This window comes from Telopea speciosissima, chromosome 3 (genome assembly GCF_018873765.1).
Source record: "Telopea speciosissima isolate NSW1024214 ecotype Mountain lineage chromosome 3, Tspe_v1, whole genome shotgun sequence".
NCBI lineage: Eukaryota > Viridiplantae > Streptophyta > Magnoliopsida > Proteales > Proteaceae > Telopea > Telopea speciosissima.
The window spans coordinates 62,727,871-62,749,959 of NC_057918.1; the positions used below are offsets into that span (position 1 = coordinate 62,727,871).

The 22,089-nt window shown below is 38.7% G+C and overlaps 1 protein-coding gene and 1 long non-coding RNA gene across 3 annotated transcripts; one reads left to right on the plus strand and one right to left on the minus strand.

The window, feature by feature from the left end:
- Nucleotides 1–569: 569 nt before the first annotated feature.
- On the minus strand, nucleotides 570–3,652 carry LOC122654427 (CBL-interacting protein kinase 18-like). 2 transcript variants are annotated; one of them, XM_043848509.1, is made up of 3 exons: nucleotides 3,575–3,652; nucleotides 885–2,567; nucleotides 570–837 (listed from the first exon to the last, which is right to left on the minus strand). In XM_043848509.1, exon 2 carries the CDS (start codon nucleotides 2,231–2,233, stop codon nucleotides 905–907), a length of 1,329 nt encoding a protein of 442 aa, XP_043704444.1. In that variant the 5' UTR covers nucleotides 2,234–2,567; nucleotides 3,575–3,652; the 3' UTR covers nucleotides 570–837; nucleotides 885–904. The 2 variants fall into 2 exon arrangements, with proteins under 2 accessions (XP_043704444.1, XP_043704442.1); XM_043848507.1 differs by having other exon boundaries at nucleotides 570–2,567.
- Nucleotides 2,487–21,960, plus strand: LOC122654430. The gene is made up of 3 exons (XR_006331911.1): nucleotides 2,487–2,560; nucleotides 10,662–10,672; nucleotides 21,948–21,960. It is a non-coding gene; the product is annotated as an uncharacterized LOC122654430 (long non-coding RNA).
- The last annotated feature ends 129 nt before the right edge of the window (nucleotides 21,961–22,089 follow it).

Sequence of the window (22,089 nt, forward strand, 5' to 3'; positions counted from 1 at the left end):
GGAGAAGAGTGCACACGCACACAGCCACAAACTCAATTCATTCTTCCTTCATTTCAACTCTGTTCATCATTCATTGCCATCCTTCTCAAAATACAATCTTTCAAAACTCAAAAATAAAAAAGAATTAAAAAAAAAAAAAAAAGAAAAAGAAAAGAAAATAACTCCCTAACAACTACTTATACAACAATAACTGCCCCCTAAAACCCTAATAACAACTTCTATAGCAATAACTGCCAAATAACTCTAAAAATAAAAGATAAAACATAAATAAACTAAATGCAAGGTTAGTAGAGCTTGGGCTTGGGCCTCCTAGATGGAATCCTTGGAGTATCTAATTGGGCCTGGGCTAGGACTAATAGGAGCAGCCCCAAATGCCCTGCATCAGACCAGAAAAAAGGCTGAGAAAGTACTGATGTGATTTGTGAGGGGGTTCAAGCTCATATGTGATAAATTTTACGCTAAAAGCCAAAGCAGGACATAAATCAAGCTTATGGAAGAAAAGCACAACAGAATATGATGAAAGGTAATATAATATCACACTAATGAAGGTCTTTACAAACAAGAAACAAAACACAGAAAATTTACATAATGCTACTTCAATATATATATACTCAAACACGGATACACCACCACTACACAAAAAGAGTCACCAAGTAACAGATTATGATAAAGGTACAAATAGCATGGATTAACAGATTATAGGAAGGTACAATACAAAGAGAAGATATTTTGCTAAGTTTATGAAAGGCCAAGGAGAAAAGAGTGGCTTAATAGCACACTCAAGAAAATGCCACTGCAACTGCTGCTGCTCCTGCTCCTTCACACCACTTGCCAAGCTGAAAAAATGTCCTCGGGAATACGAGGTTAAGGAAAGGCCATACAAGCAAGATGGCAGCTGCTGTTGTTATCGCTGCGGCAGATCACCTTGCCAATTCAAGACAATGTCACTAAGAACTGGCTTTATATCCTGTCTTAGTATCTGCTGGTACTCCGGCGTATCTCCACTTGACTTCTTTACTTCCACCATATGGAAAGATGGAGTAACCTCAAAAATCTCTGCATCAATAGAAATAACACCTTTCCTCCCTTCCTTTGATCCCTCCAATTTCAACAAACCCCCACTTTTCTTTTTCACCTTCAACTTCAGTAACCTCGCAACTTCCACCAGCTTAGAGATGATAGCTGAGACAGGCTCCTTGGATGTAAATCGTGCCTCCCTCTTATGAACGTTTTCATCAAACAAACCAGAGAGGTTAAATCCTGCTGAAAGAGAAATAATATCAAAAGCATTCAAATTATTAGGTCTGACCAGCTCTTGATTTGGTTCGGCAGCAACAGCGCTATTCTCAGAAGGGCTGAAAAGTGAATCAGCTTCCATAGGAGCATGTTCCTTAATTTCTCTTTCAGTAGTTGATATGGATGTCAAACCCTTTCTGAACCAAGAGTTGTCCTTGATCTTTGTGATAGAAATCCTAGTATTTGGGTTCGGATCCAAAATCTTGGACAGCAGCCTGCGTACTTCCATAGGAAACCAATTGGGGCATTTAAACTCTCCTTTTCCAATCTTCCTATACATCTCCATCAAATTTGAATCGTGGAAAGGGAGAAAACCAGCCAGCAGAACATATAAGATGACCCCACAAGACCAAACGTCAGCTTTAGCTCCGTCATATCCTTTTCTGTTGATTACTTCCGGAGCAACATAGGCAGGTGTCCCACAAGTAGTATGGAGCAACCCATCTTGACGCTTGGATTCAGCAAGGGCACTCAATCCAAAATCTGAAACCTTCAAATTTTCATTTTCATCTAGAAGTAGGTTTTCAGGTTTCAAATCCCGGTGATAAACACCTCTGCTGTGGCAAAAATCCACGGCACTAATCAGCTGTTGAAAATACTTCCTTGCAACATCTTCCTTAAGTTTCCCTTTGGCCACCTTGTTGAAGAGCTCACCTCCTTTAGCATATTCTATGACAAAGTAAATCTTGGATTTGCTAGCCATAACCTCATAAAGCTGCACAATGTTTGGGTGTTTAACAAGTCTCATTACAGATATCTCTCGCTTGATCTGTTCATCCAGCCCAACCTTCAAGATTCTTTCCTTGTCTATTACCTTAATGGCCACACTCTGGCCAGTCTTGAGGCTTCTAGCATGGTAGACCTTAGCAAATGTGCCTTGCCCTAATAATCTCCCTAATTCATACCTTTTCATCAACACACTCCCTTTATTTTCCATTTCAAGTTACAAACCCTAAAATGTAGTAAGTTAAACCCTCCTGCTTACACACTATACACACAAATCAGGAGTTACTAGGATAAAAGAAGCTCAACCGTCTTCACAATGATCGTGTTGTAACACAACAGGCTTTCTATGGCTTGTGGCCCCACAGCACATTTGAACACAGACCTGGGTAGGCAAGCAAGTTATATTTCTAATCTCATCGAGGATGAAAAAGGGTTGCTCAAGTACAGTGTCAAATTCATTGATTTCAGAGAAGGAATTCTTGTCGCTCAAGCACATCTTTCAGCATTCCCAGATATATTTATTTGAATTATTCAACCAGTGGATGCTGTAAAGAAAAAGAAACCAAGTTAAAGTCGTATCTTAGGCTTACTAGAATAACCATATAAGAACAGCACTATATAGTCAAGGTTTTAAAGTCAATCTGCATACTTACAATTGTAAATATCGAAACTGAAACAAATATTATTGAAACCACAAAGGAGTGATGAAAAATTTCAAAGGAAAAAAATGGAGAATGAGAGGAATACAATAACATTCCAAAGTCAGCATCTACCAGATCATCTAAATTGTAGAATCAAATGCATAACAAAATTATTGATTAAGCTAGAAGCATATCAAGATTTGAATGGATAGAACTGTAAAAAATTGACAATGAAGAGTTTCCAACAAGTCAAGAATACAGCCTTTTCTGAGAAAAAATAAAATAAAAGGATCGTGCCCATAATTTGTAATCCTAAATACAATATGAAAAAAATTTCGGTTTGGCTCTAAGAAAACTTATATGCATCTAAGAACAAGAAGAAACATACTGATAAAAATAATATATAGAAAACTAAACAGTAAAGGAAATAGGGAAAAGGGGGCAGGATTTCATTCAGAATAAGATACAGTAATCAATTCCGATTACAATTTCGGACGATAATATATCAGGATTTGAATTAAACTCACGGAAGGAAGAAAAAAAAACGCGAAAAATGAGCTTTTTATCGACCAAGAAAATGATCAGATGGACAAAGAAACACCCACCCCAAACCAGAAAAATTCCAATTCAAAACAGCAGAGTAACAAAACTGATATGAACAATTGTTGCCTCGGGCGAATATCTATTCTAGACAAGAAAATTGAATTAATTCATTCATTTTACAGAAGAATAATGCAACAATTCAAAACTCGTAAAACCAAACCACATCGAGAAAACGGAAAAGAAATTTCAACAAAAATTAAGCAAACCAGAAGAGACGATTTCCATTATAACTTTATATGAACATAAAAGCAATTAGAAAGAATCTGAAATTCTGATAAGATTCAAAGGACAAAAATCACGAACCTTACCTTTCTATTAGATTAGAAAAAGTAGAACACGAAGATTGGTCGAAGAAACTCAAACAGATCAGAACCTTTGAAGGAATTATTTTTTTTTTTTGGTAAACCTCTTGCAGGAATGATGGGGAGAGACAAAACGCGTAGGCCACCGCCCACAGCCCACAGGGTACCAATTTGATACGAGAAGCGATTCTTTTCTCACCGCCGACCAAGGACAGGAATCATGATTGTAAGAATCAGTATCGAATCAAGGGTAAAAGCGTAAAAAAAAATCGATTTGTAATGAAAGTAGAGGCAAAACTGTTCGATCCGGACTGATACGGCCGATTTGTATTAATATCGGTTGAGACCGATACTATATCTGATACCCATTAAATAGTGGACATGATCGATGAGATTCCAATCGGATTATATCTACATAATTATTCCAATCTAACGGTTTTAGAATTATTCTCCATTGTAGATTCCTTCCCTAGCGAGGGTGCTTCGTTGATGCGTGCCGCATGCACCCAACTTAGCTTGGGAATGGAATCTCTACGGTTCATTTACTACAAGGTTCTTTACGTTACAGTTGGTTTTATTGAAATACCATTTTTGTCTATTTCTGGCTAAGGATGTAAACCGATTGAAACCGGTTGGATAGTGGCATTATTTTATTCTTATTCGATTATATTCAGACGGATCCAGAAATATTTGGATAGTTTTCGGATAGTGATTTTTTTATATGGATTTTTCTAAATTTTTATTTATTTATTTTGGTAAGGTATGGATTCTCCTAAATGGATATGAACACAGATGGAATATGAATTTTCGACTATCCGTTGACATCTTTATCGTTTTTATGATGAGGGTAAGCCAGTAACGGTTGAGACTTGATGTTCAGCAACTACCCTTTCTAGTTGCTTTCTTCTACTCTTCTTAGTCTTTGATTTTTTTACTTTTAATTTTATCTTGTATTTATTTTAATAGATATGTGATTCCATGTATCATATTGCATAAAATAAATATATATAAACAAACAGAAAATCTAAAAAAAGAATCACATTAGCTTAACTTATAAAATTATAAAAATAAGATAACAAAATCCAATAAAAGTAACTTAAAAGGATATAGGGACATAGAAATATATTTTAGATATTTTATTATCCTCGAATTGCTAAACGAGTCGGATAATAATCGATCCCATAGAGGGATTATCATATTTATATCCAATTAATTTCAGGAAGATTTGAATTTTCTTAAACCAATACGAACTTCGATCGAATACGAAAATATACGTTTGACATCCTTATTTCTAGCTTTCTGCACCTGCATTTGATAGATACGTGGAGTAGGTAATCAGGTAGAAATTGTTAGTTGCTTTTGCAATATTTTCTCACACGGCATGCAATTAGGGGTGTCAATTGATCCGGTTCTAGGCTATCAGTTTGGTTCTTTAGCAGTTTTCGGTTCTAAGGTGTCAAGACCAGATTTGGACCAATAAGCTCACTGGTTCCAAATCTGAGATCCAGGACCATTAACTAATGGGTGGTCCAGTTTCAGTTCCTAATCGAGTCCAAACATGCCCTTGTTGAGTAGCCAAATGTAAATCATTTTCCCCATTGGAAATAGAAATCTCAAGCAAGCTAGAATCTTTCAAAAGCAATTCATTAACTATTGGTGTGTGTCCTCTATGTGCAACATATATGAAAGGGGTAGAATACTAGAATTTGAGGGGACAAGTGTCTTGCTTAGTCTTGGGTCCTGTTCTAATAGCAACTGGACAACAACTGTATAATAAAAGTCACTTTAACTGTATGTTAAAATAGCAAAGATTATCTTTAATATTTTAAAACAGAAAAAATGGTGCAAGACAAGTTCAAGTGTATGCATTTCTTTTGGTTCCAACGGTTCCTTAATGGTTCCGGGGACCAGACCAGATTCGGACCAATAACTTATCACTAAGACCAGATCCGGACCAATAAACTATTGGGTGGGTCGGTTTCGATTACTAGCGGGACGGTTTTGGTCCGATTACCGTTTCTAGTCCAAATTTGACACCCCTACGCGCAACCCCGTCCCAAGTGTACTTAGCCTTTTACATGTGTCTTCACCTGCTACAATCCAGTACTCAATTCCTACGAGAATGTTAAGGTGTAAAATGAGTACTGAATGTGCCGATGAAAGCACGTGTAAAGGCTCCAACAAAGCCATCAACCGTATGTGCCAATGCCAAGCCACCCTCCTAGCCAGAGTTTTTGTGATCGCACCATGTGGTGGGGCCAGTACAGGATATAATGGGTCCCACCACTATATCAACCCACCTAAGGGAGAACTTCAATATTAGGGTTGGGTTGATATAGTGGTGGAAATGTGGGATCCACTAGATTCAAGGAAGAATTTAGATGAAAAATACAGTGAATTTTTATAATCAAATATAGAATGATTTGGAGTTAGTAATATAATTATTTATTTTACTTTTTAAATTCAAAAGATTTAGATGTAAAATAAAGTGAATATGAAATGATTTGGAGTTAGTAATATATTTATGTAGGGTAATGATTACAAATTTTTTATTAGGTTTGAAAAATTCACTTATTTTCCTTGTAAACAAATGGAGCCTTAGATATTCAATTAAAAAAAAAATGGAGCCTTAGATACACATGAAACATGCAAAACACACTCTACCAACAAATATATTTGCTGATGAATATTTTCCGATAACAATTCTTTGTACAGAAAGGCAATGAACTCTCTTATTAATAAGAAAAATATTATTTACAAAAAATCAGAATATTACAAATATCCTATTGCATTCACCATTCAACAACCAAAACTAATAATCCTATACACCCAAAAACAACTTTGTATGTAATTCTTTCAATTTTTTTTTATAGAAAACAAATTATCATATGCATCTTCTTCATTCATAGATTCCTCATCATTTCTAAATTTTATTTTGTGTTTTGCCATTTTCATTTTAATAATTAAATTTTTTTTTTTTTCTACAACAAAGATCATTCACTCTTATTATCATCTCCCAATAAAACAAAAAGTTATATTTAAAGAGGTGATCTAACAAAGTTTATTAACCAATTTAGAGAAAGTACAAACTGAGAAACAAGATTAATTATAAATACCTGCTTAACTTTCCTTTCATGGATGACAGAGAGCTCCTTCATAAAATTCGTGATTGTTTCATCAAAGTTGAGGTCTTCTGTGAAGACGTTGAAAGAGAAGATAAGCGGAAAAGAAAAAGAATTTTTGGCACTAAAACAAGTATATAAAGAAAAGGGAAAAGGATAAACCCAAGGAGGTAGCTCAAGTGGCAAGGTCCTCCGCTTCACAATTAAGATAAGAAATCACGAGTTCAACTCTACTTGGGCCTACCTATCAAAAAAAGAGAAATTTTAGTTTATGAGCAATCTTACTTTTGACATTTATTTCTTCTATTCATAAAATTAGGTCATCTTAATCAAAGTTTATCATGGGATATGGAAGGTTGCATGCAATGTAATTTTTTTTTTTCTCGAATCAATAGTGTTATTAGTATGTAATATATGTATAATGACGCATATCATACCAACGTTTTGATCAATCCAAATGTAAATTGATTGACCCATTTCTATCTCAACCAAGGTTTCAGTAAACATATCTGAGTTCTGAATCAGCCCTAGTCAATTCCGATTTAGATCGGTGGGATCGGCCTGAATCGTCCACTTGGTATCAGTTGATGAACCGGTTGGACATAAAAAAAAAACGAGTCTTTAGGATTTTAAATCCTCCCTATTCCTACTCCATAACCCCATAAGTCTCCCGCAACAGGTTGTTGAGGTAATGTGGAATGACAAGTCAAAATTTAACCGAGAACATCTCTTTACATGCAGTAGGGTATTTTTCATTAATCCAAAACGGGTTTAAATTACATCTATTGTGCCACAAATGTAACACCTTTGAAGGGTCGTAGTACTTGTGCAAATGTCTCCACACAAGTATAGGATCTCCCTTCTCACACCCCCTTAGCCTCCTTATATAAAATAGGGACACCCAAATTTAGTGGCGCCCACAAGACAAGTCATGTATGGTTGTTGCAGTTTACCTATTTTTAGACATACGTACGAATAGGGGTGCAAGTTTAGTCCTGTCGACCCGAACTTGCCCTGGTCCGCCCTGAGTCTGAACAGGATCTGGGCTGAGATTTTTGGCCCTGAGGGTGGGTCAGGATTGAAAATTTTTGGCCTTGAGTTAGGGTCGGGTCGGGCTAGGATTGAGGCCTCGGGCTAAGCTTGGCTCGGCCCGGCCCGGCCTGACCCTAATTTAAGTTATAATACAATAAAATATATATTGATATAATATATACATTATAAACTTTAAACATCACCCACATTTTTTGTATAATATATTATATATGAAGATAATAAGTGATATAATACATTTTATTATAGTGTTATTTTATGTAAACTTGATAATGTTCTCCTTGACCCATTCCAACCCATGCATTTCTTTCCCCCTCCCCATGATCAGGGTCAATTAGGGTCAGTCCGGCCCGACTCTGAGGGTGGGTCACGATTGAATTTTTCTAGCCCTGAGTTAGGGTCGGGTTGGGCCTGGGCCCAGCTAAGGAGACTTAGGGTTGGGTTAGAATTCTACAAAGCCCGGCCCAACCCGACCTGTTGCAGCCCTACACACAAATGAATGTATAGCAATATAGGAATGATTGATTATTGGAGTGCTATTTTTTTTTAATCCATAAATAACTGAAGTACAACTTTCATTCTTATGTTAAATATGGGTTCTCTACCACTTGTACGGGCATTCTAGAAATTGATATTACAATTACAATTGACTCTCATACTTACCTTTGACATTAAAATAAAAAATATACAAAGTATTAGAAGGTATTAGTCATGTTAATTATTTGCATTTTAATATATATATATATATATAATTAATGCATGTTTATTGCCTCATCGCTAAGGGTGGTGTCAAAGTCATCTCGAAACCGAGACCGCAAAACGTTTTGATAAATGGTTCGATTTTGTTTTTAAAATTAAGAATAATTTAGTTAAATAAATCGAATCGAACTATTTAAACCAATTAATATATACATAGTAAGTTAAATTATTAATGTTAAATTCATATGTATTTTAATAAAAAACAGATTAGAAAGAGAAAAAACTATTTGAATAAAAAAAAAAAAAACAACAAATAAAACCAATTATAAACAATTTCAATTTTACTATCTGAAATGATTCGATTTCGATTTTACCTAATAACTCTTGCACCAAATCATTTCAACTGAAATCAAATCAGTTATCGTCACACCTCAAGGGGTCAGCTAAATTGGTGAAAGACCAACTCCTCAAATAAGAGGTCATGAACTCAAACCACCTTGGGGCCTATCCCCCCATCCCCTAATTCCCACCCCCTATTATACAAGCTCTTAATCCCACACAAATCAGTTAACGTCTTTATTTTTTTTTTTGTAAGCAAGGTTTAACACCCTTGCTCATTCCCTTTGTTTTTTATTTGTTTTCTTTCTCTTTTTCTACCAAAAAAAAATAATTTTTGCCTTTCCTTTTTTAGATTTCGGGTGGCTAATGACTTTATCGCCCTTTTTATTAAATAAAAAAATTTTATCGGCATTTTTGGGAGGCTTGATAATATCCAGTAATGAAGCGCCACATGTAAATGAAAAAGACGATCCATTTGCGTCACAAGTGCTCCCCCACTCTCCCACTCTCCCACTCTCCCACACGTATTGTGTCGTGAGTCTCGTGACTCGTGCCTTGGGTGGAACTAATCATTTCTTGGGAGTGGCCGGTGGGCTGTTCTCATATGTTACTGTAATTACATATATACCCTTTGGTATATATGCTTGTGCAGTTTTGCCATTTGTTGTCTTCGGCTAAGTTTGGTTGTCACAAAAAACAAAAAACAAAAAACATATATAAAATAAACAATGATTGATTTATGTGTTTATTTCTCTATTTAAATTGAAAGAAAAAAAAAAAAAATTTATTTTCTTTTCTTAACAACAAATCATAGTCTCAAAGAAAAAGTTTTTCTTTACCATGTGTGGATGAAGTCGATAATACCATGATAATATCATTCATCTGTTGTGTAATATCCTCTCCTGTCCATCTGAAAGTCAAAGTCAAAAAATTCCTCTTCACCGTGGCTTAGGAAAAACTCGATCCTAAAACTTATCTTTGGAGTAAAATCCCCACGTTTATTGAATCAAAAGCTTCATTTTTGTGTATTTTTTTCGTCTCTAGTTTTTGTGTTTCAATTGATACCATCTGAGTAGATGAGAATCAAACTCAATGGTAACCAATCTAATCCTTGATTCCATTCTCTTGAATATGATTTTAACCATTATCATGATGCTTGGCAAAGTAAGATTGGACACCTAATGGGGTGAGGAGCCAAACCATTGCTATAATTTAGGTTCGACTTGACCTTCAACATGGTAGCTATGGCAATTAAATGTTGTTAACATATAGAATATAACAGGGGCAGTGTTAGACTTAACTCATCTTTAGAAATGTAGTTCTGAAATGGAAGAAATAGGCATCTTGAATAGTATCTTCTTTTTTTTTTTGGGTAGAAAGAGAATCTTATAACAATTAGAGAAGAGAAATATCAGATAAGTACATATTGGTCCTAGTTGATCTGGCCTTAATAGCTAAATCATTAGCCAACTGAACAAGCTCTCGATGTTGCGTAATAATACATATATCAGGGAATACAGTCAAAAGGTTTTTAATGTCCCACAAAATAGTGAAAATTTCCCACGGACATTGCATAGTTTTTGGAGTGAGCCACTGTATCAAATTATTGCAATCAGTCCAGACGTTGAGAGTAGTGCCATGTTCTTCTCGAAGTTGCTGAAGACCGATTAGAAGTCTTTACGCTTCTGTTTCTTGAGCTGATCCTGCACGACCAAAACCAGCACAAGCATAGAAAAATTGTTTGTTAATAAAAATGACTGCTGCCCATTCTGCATCTCCAGTTTCTTGAATGTAACTTCCATCATAAATTATGGTTACTGAATTAGTTGGGATAAGGCTAAGTATATCAGCGGTTAAGGGTGCCTAAAGGGGATTTGGTATAGGAGTGAAATTGGTTATTGGGGGTAAAGTAGAGACTAGGATCAGTAATCCAATGATAGATATTTTTAATGATGGATTTTGGATTTGGATTGGACTGTTCCACCCAACAATGATTCCTTTCTAACCACAAGAAATAGCAAGTGATAGAGAAGATGGAAAGAACAAATTTTAAATCAAACGATGGCCAGGGTGGGTTGGTAATGAAAGAGTGAAAAAGTTCAATGAAAGAGTCTGCCCTAAGAGTTTCAGTGCGGAGCCCCAATGGTCCAGCCAACCAGATGTGTTTGGAGAAATCACAAGAAAGGAAAAGGTGCCATGGTGTTTCTGAATTTGATTTGCAAAATAAACAATGATCAGGGATGGGCATGAATTTCGCTAGGTTTGACCTTGTTCCTAATCCATTCCTGAAGATCTTCCATAAGAACAGTTTAAATTTGGGGTGAATTTCCAGAGAGGTTTAAAAGAGTCAATTGGGAGAACCTCATCCAGAAGATGAGCAACGACCTGGTAGTTAGTTCCCCCCATTTTTGGTAAAAGGGCAAAAAAGGAAATCATTATGTAGGCATGTCAACAATGGAATTTTGGTAATGCTGGTTACAATGGGGGGGGGGGGGGAGGGAGGAAATAGAGATTGTATTCATCTTGAATAGTATCTTATGCAAAGAACAAGTTGGTGATGTATTCTTGATGATGTAGAACAAATTCGATGATATAAAATAGTCCTTGTTGAAATCAAGAATCAAGAACCCGGGTTTCGACCAAGTTTCAACCTGGCTGAAACTGAGTTTTGGTTAAAACTTGCTGAAACCTAGTATTTTCTCCCATACATGGGGAAACCTTGGTTTCGGCAAAGAAGAGCATGTTGACTTGACTCAGATACCTCTCAGCAGCTTCTTCTGTGGTCTGTGGAAGACTCAATCAACCATTACCACCAGTCTTGCCGCCCACGAAAATGGCACATCATTTCATAATCTTTCCAAGTATTTCAACTATGCCATCATCAATCCAACCTGGCTGAAACCGAGTTTTGGTCGAAACTCGCCGAAATCTAGTATTTTCTCCCGTACATGAGGAAACCTTGGTTTCCGTAAAGAAGAGCATGTTGACTTGACTCGAACACCTCTCAGCTTCTTCTGTGGTCTGTGGAAGATTCAGTCAGCCATTACCACCAGTCATGCCGCCCACGAAGAAAGAATGGCACATCATTCCATACAAAACCCTTAATCTTTCCAAGAATTTCAACTATGCCATCATCAACATTGCCCAAATTCCCTCTTAGAATCCGATCCATTTCCAGATATTACTGGTACCATTTTACGTAACTTACAACCAAAAACACTGAATCAGTTCATATTTAGTCTTCGCTCACAACGCACGCTTGAAGAGGGCTTATTTGGTAGAGCACAAACCAGATTCATTGCAAGGGTATGCAAAGAAGAAGAAGAGAAATCTCGAAAACCAGCAGAGAAATTAAAGCCAAAGGATAGAGAACCAGAGGAACTCCAATTCCTGGGTTTGATTGGCATCTACAAGGAATCCTTGAAGATAATCTTCACATGGCGAAAAGTTTTCACCAAATCACCCTTTCACTCATCCTTCCCCTTACCTTCATCTTCTTAGCTTATATACAGATCTCTGAACTCATCTTTTCCAAAATCATCTGAAACGAAGTAGTTTTGGTCGAAACCATCGATACATGGTCGAAACCCTACACTTTTAAAAAGCCACCCCTAACTCGTCTTGAAAACCTGAGAAACCGAGATATCTCGATGGTTTCGACCGAGTTCTTGATCCATGGTTGAAATACAAGAGTGGTACACTGGATGAAGTCGTATTGGATACTTACAGTTTTTAAACGCCCAATGGTACGCCTCAACCTTCTCTCGCATCTTGTTGAATTGGTGTCTATCAAGATTTCAAGTAGTCACTCTACTAAAGATAAGTATATCTCTCATCGTTACCTTTGTTACATCATTTGGTGCTACATTTTGATAGCGTCAAAATTTGTCGGCAAAATGTACTTTCACCAGTTGGTTGACAATTTGACATAGGAGGTGTTGATACCTCGTGCAGTACTAATGGCTGGGAGAGGTGATGCCATTGTGTTATGTGCAAGATAACCTAGAAAACTTGTAAAGCTCTAGACTCTATTTATCTCAGTTTCTGGAATAATGACTCTAGTGCAAGGAAGAAATATCATCTTATTGGGTGGGACAAAATTTGTCGACCAACTTCTGATGGGGGACTTGGCCTGAGGAAATCCTCCCATCATAACAAGACCCTCATCTTAAAACTTGATTGGAGACTCATCGCAGAAACCTCCACCATTTGGGCCAAGGTTTTGAAGGCCAAATACTTCCCTAGAACTTCCATTTTTTATCCTAAAACCCTTTCTAAAAGAGAGTCATGGACTTGGAACAGCATTGTTGCTGTCCTTCCTGAATTGAAAAAAAATGATGATTAGGCATGTGGGTAATGGAAAATCAACCTATTGTTGGCATGATCCCTGGATTCCAGCCTACATAAGTAACACCTCACCCTTAATCACTAATCCTAATCTGTGCTTTAATTATGTTAGTGATTTCATTCACAATGACAGATGGAATGTTACTACCCTTTCTTCTTGTTTCTCTAGTTAGGCCATCAAGGATATTCATAGAAAACACATCTCAGAGTTTGAGGATTACTGGAGATGTTCCCTTTATCAGAAGGGAACGTTTTCCACCAAGCTCACTGCCAAATCCTTGGCCAATCCAGAGAATTCCAGCCCCATGTTTTCCAAATGGTGGCACTTTTTCTGGAAAATTAATATTCACCCGAGATTTAAACTCTTCTTTTGGCATGTCTTGAATGCAGGACTACCTGTCAGAGTGACTATCTCAAAATGGATGCCGATCGAACCTACATGTGCATTATGTGGATCTAAAGATGAATCAATCTGGCACCTTCTCTTGTCATGTGATTGGACTAAACGTATTTGGGCATCTGGCCCCATCGGATTAAGAATCGAGCACCTCTCTGGCCCTTCTCTCACACATCTCTGTGTTTCAATCTTTTCTTCTCAAGTTTTAAATAAACAATCCTTGACCTGGGTTTTCTCTGTTTTAATGATTACTAGTTATTTTATTTGGAATGCCAGAAACAAGGTTATTTTAGGGACTTCCAAAGCTGACCTGATGTTGGTTCTCAATGAGGTTTTCGGATGGATTAATGATATGAATATTCACCCTCCCCTCACTTTATCGCCTAACCCATCTTCACGATCTAGCACACACACCCAAAATATTCCTCCAATAATTACTAATCTGAATATATAATTTTTTGGCTTAATTTGCGTAGGCATTTATGAACCAGACCTTCAAATATCCAGTTGGACTGTTTCAACTTGATAGCTGGCCAAGGTGTAATAACAGATGCAGGTAGATTGTCTACATCAGATGCAAAGGAAGCAGAGCTTTTTAGGATTGTCCAAAGATGGAGACTTGCAAAGCAACGGAACCTAAAAATTAAAGAAGTCATCTGTTCAAGCATGGAGCTCTTTGACTTATTTCATCCTACCCCCTCGCATCCCCTGGAACTTAATCAAATATTACTTTGATCTAGTTGATGCAACGAATAACTTCACTAGTATAATTTTCAAATGTTGCAATTATATGAATATATGGTCTGTCCATAACTCTGTAAGCCTTTTCTCTCAGTAATATTAGTTTTTCTTTCCATAAAAAGAAAAAAGATAACCTAGAAAATTAAAATAAGAAAAAGAAGAGAAATAATAGGGAAAGAAAGAGAGAAAATAATAAAAAAATAGAAATTATGGGTGGGAGAGAAGAAATAGGAGAGGAAATAGAGGGGCTTTACGGACGAAGCCGGGTGTTTGGCTTGTTGGTAGGTAGCCGGCCTCGTTCAAGATAAATTCAAGATTAGTTTAAAATTTCCAAAGTCTGTTTCCCTTCTCAATAAACAATTATAAATAGACTTACATATCTTGTATGGTTACAAATCCTTAACCCATCAACCTATGTTGGCAACAACTTCTCTTAACCACTAATAACTATCCATGAACAAATCCCTCTAAGTAAAAACAACTAAAAATAAGGAACTATTACAACTCACCCGTAACTACCTATGCACTTCACACACTACCCATCACAAACATACATATCACTCCTCCCCCCTTAAAAGTTGTCCTTGTCCTCAAGGACAAACGACCTGGATCATATGGGAAAGTTATCTCTTCCCCTTGGAATTTTTCTTGAAAAAACACGTGCACTAAAATGGAGGAAAAACATGAATTCACCCTCATCTTCCTTGCCAATAAATGTTGATAATCCACCAAGTCTTGAAATCTCAAAATCAGCATTTGTACGTGCTTCACCAAGGGCCACCTTAAATGCCGGTGCTACAAGTGAGTCACCACTTTGAACATTTGCAGGAAGAGATTGTGGTTCACCATTAATGCCATTGGAATGAGGAAGTTCAAATTTATCCGGAATGTAATGTCCGATCCGAGTACACTCATTTTGACCATTGAAGCCAGCTACCAACTGCTCAAGGCGAGGGAACGTCTGCTCAAAGCGGGTGAACATCCACCATGTCTGGCTCTGATGCCATTTGTTACGTGCAAGATAACCTAGAAAATTAAAATAAGAAAAAGAAGAGAAAAAATAGGGAGAGAAGAAATTAAGGTTGGGAGAGAAGAAATATGAGAGAAAATAGAGGGGCTTTACAACGAAGCCGGGCGTCTAGCTTGTTGGGAGGTAGCTGACCTCTCTCAAGATAAACTCAAGATTAGTTTAAATTTTCCAAAGTTTGATTCCTTTCTCAATAAATAGTTATAAATAGCCTTACATACCTTGTACGGTTATAATTCCTTAACCCATCAACCCATGTTGGCAATAACTTTTCTTAACCACTAATAACTATCTATTAACTAATCCTTCTAAATAAAAACAACTAAAAATAAGGAACTATTACAACTCACCCGTAACTACCTATGTCACACCCCAAACCACCCCCTAGGCGGGTCGGACGGGTGACCCGGATGTCAAACCACATTCGCCAAATCTCCAAGATCTAGAAGCAAACACCACCCAACAGACACACATAACCTTTACAATAAAATATTGAAAACAGAGTGCGACGGAAGTTAAAGTGCTATATATACATAAGAGAGCTACCAAAAGTACATTGTTCGATAGTAGCTCACAACCCACAGTACTACCATAACTACATTATTTAACAGAGGATCACCTCACAGAAACTCATAACAACTACAGACATGGCCTTTTCATAGCCCAGCACCATAAAACAAAATGTACAAAAGCTGCATCTGTAGGCTATACAAAAGAAAAGCGCCAATCGACTACCCACAAAAAGAATGTTTTATGAACATCAGAAAGAGAAGACAACCGCCATCAGATAAGCTCCTCCAGCCTAACTTTGTGCACCCGCATTAGAGGGGTCACCTCCATCGGGGTCCACATCAGAATGACCACAAACATCATCACCAAACTGTCCGAGATGACCTTCCCACTCAGGGAGATATCCACTTGCAAAATCATCTAAAAGAAACAATCCACGAGGGATGAGCTCCACCGAGCCCAGCAAATGAATAACAAATCACACAAGCAGGTACAACCATCATCATCATCAATCTACATGCCGAGTTCAATTTTATTACTCTAGTCCACCTAGCATCACAACTAAGTCACTAGGTATATGCTACTTGCAATGACTCGGGCAACAACCTCAGTCGCTCCCTTATCGATCTTCGGTTGCCATCTCAATCATTGCGGGTGAAACCCGCGCTGGGATCAGGAGCATCGACTCCCTCCCTTGGCAGACCCCAAGTTAACCACGTCAACCTGACCCGGCTTCTGCTGCCCTCGGCTGTTCAGGAGGCCATGATTACCCAACACATGCACCCCTGTTGGGAAGGGCTGTAGCATAAGGGTATGTTCGCTTAGCTCAATGATCTACATGATAAGTATGAGTTGAGTAGTGTCAATCGTACCCCATTCTACGGGCTACCACAAACCTCATTTACAGTATGAAATGTACGGTACTCTCGCAGCCTACGACTACCTTTCATTTCCAAGCCGTCTTTTACGGCATCTAATCTAACAGTTCACAGTTACATTTGTAATTCCAACATCCAAAAGCAAATAAATAATAATATAACACAGATATTAATAATAAAAGAAATTTTGTTATCTTTGATATGTTCACAAGGTTACACCTACAAGGATGATCCAATATCTACTCACCTTGATTGTACACTACTGGTTCCGAAAACTACTGATCCGCAGAAGTGCCTGGATGTGCGTCGTCAGGCAAACAATCAAAGCCTAGGTAAATAAATTAGAAAATTACATTAATACACACTAAATTGCTCTACGAAACTAGGGGTGACCTTGGTCAATCCTCCAGACCAAAGCAGGACTCAAAACTGCCATGACAGCAGCAGTGGTCGATTGGCACTAGTCTATTCAACGGACCAGTGGCAATGGACCAGTAGGCTGCTGTGGCCAAAAATCAATAGGGGTTTATGGTTTTAGACCCAAAGGGTGCCCAAGTACTGTTCTAAGTGACTACAGAGGTTAGGGTCAAGTTCTTCATTAATGGTTTACACTGGTTCATTGGACTGGTCTATCCAATGGACCAGTGGCAATCAACCCATAGTTCCAAGTGTAGGCGCAAGGCTGAGTTAATGAGCTTTAGGTTAGGGTTTATACCCAAAGGCCCAGGAAAGGGTGTTTCAGACCTTGGGGTAGGTCAAGGACAACATAGGCTTCAATTTCCTGCAGTGGTTGATTGGTACTGGTCCATCCAATGGACCAGTAGCAATGGACCAGTAGGGGTTTCAGACACAGAATCGGAAGGGGTTCACACCAGGGGTTTTAGATGGCACTGTGGTAGTTCTAACAGTGGTTTGGGTCATAGTTCCATGCTAGATATGAGTTTGGTTGCCCGAGACCTGTCCCGGGATGTCAAATTGGCTCCCAATAGAAGGTATAGAACTGGGATGGCTGGGGTTCCAACACAAAAGGCCTTTTATAGTGTTTCATAGGCCAAGGGCTAACCAGGCTTAAAATTGGACAAGGTCTCTGGTAGTGGTCGATTGGTACTGGTCCATCCAATGAACCAGTAGCAATGGACCAGTGCAAGTACAGCTCGAAATTCTTAAGAGCCAACACTATTTTGGCTTAGATCTTTGGATCAGTAGCATGTATGGATGATCAGAAGTTACAGTAGGGTTCCATGCATGACAATCAACATATGTATGGTGAAAAATCAAACATGCATGGGGTTTTTGGGGGTTTGGATACCTATGCAAGCATGCATGGCTTGTACACAAGATCAACAGGTTTTTAAACATATAGAGTGGTCTTTATCAGTTCTGTAACAGCTCTGTTTCAGGAAACAAGGCCATGGATTCATCATGAATTTAGGTATTGAGGCTCCTACACCTGTTTGGACCATTTAAAGCTAGCAATGGGCATGAGAATTAATTATCCAAGCTGTTAATGTCAGTTACAGCATGTATAAATCATGAGAAAAGTAGATAACAGGTCAACCTTACTAGATTCATGCATGCATGTTAGAATCCTAGTATCTAAGGCTAGTAAGACATGATTCCTATCATAGAAATTAGGGCTGCAACAGGGTCGGGTTGGGTCGGGCTTTTTAAAACCCTAGCCCAACCCTGAGTCCCCTTAGCAAGGCCCAGACCTGCCCTGACCCTGACTCAGGGCCTAAAAACCTTGACCCTGACCCTGACCCTAACGGGCCAAGCCCAGCCCAAGCCCGCCCTGATTGGCCTATTGACCCTGAACCCTGACCCTGACCCTGACCTTGACAGGCTTGACATATAAATTGTTTTGTTTGCTAAGCTAGAAATGTTTTCTTCTCATGGGTTCTCCATCTCCTCTGTATAGGAACTGATTTTTGGAGCTTTTTAAAGAAACAAAACCCAACACAAAGAAGGAGTCAAGGAAAAACATGGCTTCCATGAACAACTGGTTGGGTTTCTCACTTTGACCACAAGAGCTTCCTTCACAGTCTCAAAACCATGCTCAGCCTACCATCTAAAGAATGGAGAAATAAAAAAAAAAAAAGAATTAATCAATAATTACAGAAAAAATAAGTCTAGAACACCATTAAAACCATTTTCAAGTATATACAATTGTACAGAAACAGCAACGTCACACAAAAAGAAAAACCAAAAGCACTGATAAAAGGAGAGAAGAATTGGAGAAGAGGAAAACCCATGTTCAAAGAGGGGAAAATAAGAAACGTTTTAAGGATTCTAAAGACTATTCAGTCATCAAATTGTAGAAGCAAGGGAAGATAATTCAAAAGAGAAAAAGCCACTCACTGAAAAATGTAGGGAAACAAATTTAGGACTCTTAATCTCATATTAAAAAGATAATAAAAAAACAAATAATCTAAAAACTTACTTGAGTAACCAGTCATGGCCAAGATAACTACAACAAACTAGAGTAACCAAGTAAGGGCTTGTGGGAGAATTGAGATCTCTAGACAGCAGACAATAAATACAGGGGAGGGATGAATAGACGGTGGAGCTGTGTTGTGGTGGTTTCTGGTTCTGTGAATTTATCTTTATTTTTGTTGTTGTGAACTTACAAGTTACAACAAAGATGCAGAAGAAGAGGTGGAACAAATCTGTCGCCGCAACAATCGAACAGCGATGGAGAAGAAGAGGAGGAACAGAGTCGTCGTCGCTGCAACTGAACGGAGATGGAGAAGAAGAGGAGGAATTGGGTCATCGCCGCTGCAACCGAACAGAGATGGAGTAGAGGAGGAAAAGAGTTGTCGCCGTCGCCGTCGCCGTCACCGTTGAAGAGTTGAGGCTTTGAGTCTTGTAGGAAGATTCGCCGACGGTCGTAGATCGGAGATGGAGAAGAATCACAAGATGATTGGGGTTTGGGGGCAGCCTGCGGCTGCTAGGGTTCGAATAGATTGGGAAACGAAGAGATTAAGGGAATGAGATTCACTCGTTTTAAGACTTCACTTGCTTAAGTCCAAAAAAAAACCAGGGTCAAATCAGGGCTATAATCAGGGTCGGGCCGACCCTAGGTCTCAACCCTGACCCGACCCGACCCGACCCTGACTCAGGGTCAGGAATTTTTGACCCTAACCCGCCCTCAGGGCCAGAAATCGTAGCCCAGGCCCTGTTCGGGCTCAGGGTGGGCCAAGGCGGGTTCGGGCCGACAGGGCCAAACTTGCACCCCTAATAGAAATTATGGAAAAATGGTTGTACAACAAGATCTACAGACTACGATTTCTGGGTTAGAGTTTACCTTGAAAAAGGTAGGTAAACAGCATGGAGTTGCTGGGTTAGAGTTTACCTTGAAGGATCCAAGCTCAAAAGGGTCCCAAGCCTTTCCTCCTTCTTCTTCTTCTTCTTTCTCTTTCTCTCTTCCTTCTCTCCAACGAAAGGAATAGAAGGGTTTTTTTTTTAGGCTGGAGATCTGTTTATATAGGCCCAGCCAGTAAGGCCTGTTTGCCCAATACTATTTTTATGAAAAACACATTCTTGAAACTCATTCTTCAATGCACACAGCTTCAAAGTGGGTCCCACATGATCACAGTGTTAGGGTAACATCCCCACAAGTCATTCTAGGCACGGGGAGGTGATCCGGTGTGCGAGACACTGGGCCCCACGCATCTGAGATGCATTCTGTGCAGTACAACAATACTTGTCGATCCAACTGGTTGATCCAATAGACCAGTAGATAAAACCCTGCTGTTTTTGCATTTGGGTCCCACTGAGGCCTGTGCCATGCCTAGGGCATTGCCCTCGTACAATTTGTGGCCATTAAACCCTGTTTAAACATTTAAAAATGAATTTATTCCTGTTTTGATTAAGCAGGGGTTGTACCTTAGTTTGCTCATCAACTGGTGTATGGAACAGCAACACAGGTCTGGTAGTTGCCTCCGGATCGGTAGGTATGATATTACCGGAGATTTCCCCTAAAAATGAGCACCGGGTCCGTGCACCACAGGTTGCTAGTGGGTAAGACCCAGGATCCATCGGGTTCCAAACCTACATTCGGAGTTTGGGTCAGGGTCCGGGCACGGATGTAACAACCTATGCATTTCACACACTACCCATCACAAACGTACATATCACTCTCGTTAGAAATCCCATGACTTTTGCCATGGGAGAGAACCTCCATGGAACACATGATTCCCGAATCTTCTCTATAAGACTTCTCTTCCATCGAAACCCTATGTGTGTTGGTGATTGATATGAGGGAATGCAGACATGAACGAAGAGATAATGGGTGTGGAATAATGAAAGCAGATCCGAATTATAAAAAGGGATGGATTTCAGTCAAATGTGTTGGCATGCATTTGTTGTGTGTCTTGAAACTTGGGAAGGTAATTGAAGTGGAATGAATTTCCTTAATCTTTTCTTCCTTGTCTCCCCCTTTTTGCCTTATTCTTTTAAAGGAAAAGGTTAGGCATGCCACCAGGGTACCAGCATGTGTCATCCTTTCTCCTCTCCTTTTGGAAAAGATCCCCCTTGCCATCTTGTGTCCAACATTGTGATTGGTATATGTAGTTAACTTATCGAAAGTTGGCAGCATACCAAATCCTCTCCCTTTAATTCGTCAAGTCATTTTTCAATCTCATTCGATGATCCTCCCCTAAGTCCTCTCCGTAACCAGTAACTATAAGTACAGCAGTCCTGATTGTTCTACCGGGAATGCTCGAGGGGCATTCCCGTCAGGGTTTCATGGCCTTACGACGGCAAATGGTCTTTGATGGATTATGGAGTATCATTTTGATACATCATCGTGGGGGGATTGTGATCATGCTTCATAAAAAAAAATGGAGTCACCACTTAAGGTTAGGGCCTAGAACCCAGTGATTGTGATTCCATCCGAGTTATCGAACAGATTCACGTGATTCCGTATGGTCTAGTCAGAGAATGGGTAAGGGGTCAGGCTACAAGTATGAGAAGGTATTAACACCCGACCTTGCCTAGTTAAACCGGTCTTTCTATCCTAGATGCTAAATATCAAATATTCTCTCCTCATGGCATATTCACAAAATAACTACATAACATGCGTTCTATCAATATTTACACGTACTATATACACTGATGCAGTAAACCCAAAAAGACTACATTATGACGATATAAAATGCAATAATTATACCTCTATATTGAGATTCTTGACTATCGATAGTCCCCAGGTCAGGTGGAGACAGATGGATGAATCTTCACTGACTCCTCAAACAGAATGATGGCTGTGAAGGGGATTTTTCGTTATCCGTACATAGATAGAATAACGGCTGGGAGCAGAGGCTGAAATCGGGATTGGGATGATCATCCTTTGAGTGGGGTAATCAAAGGATCTATCCATGGATGAGAAGGATCTTTTCTCAAAATCACTCAAG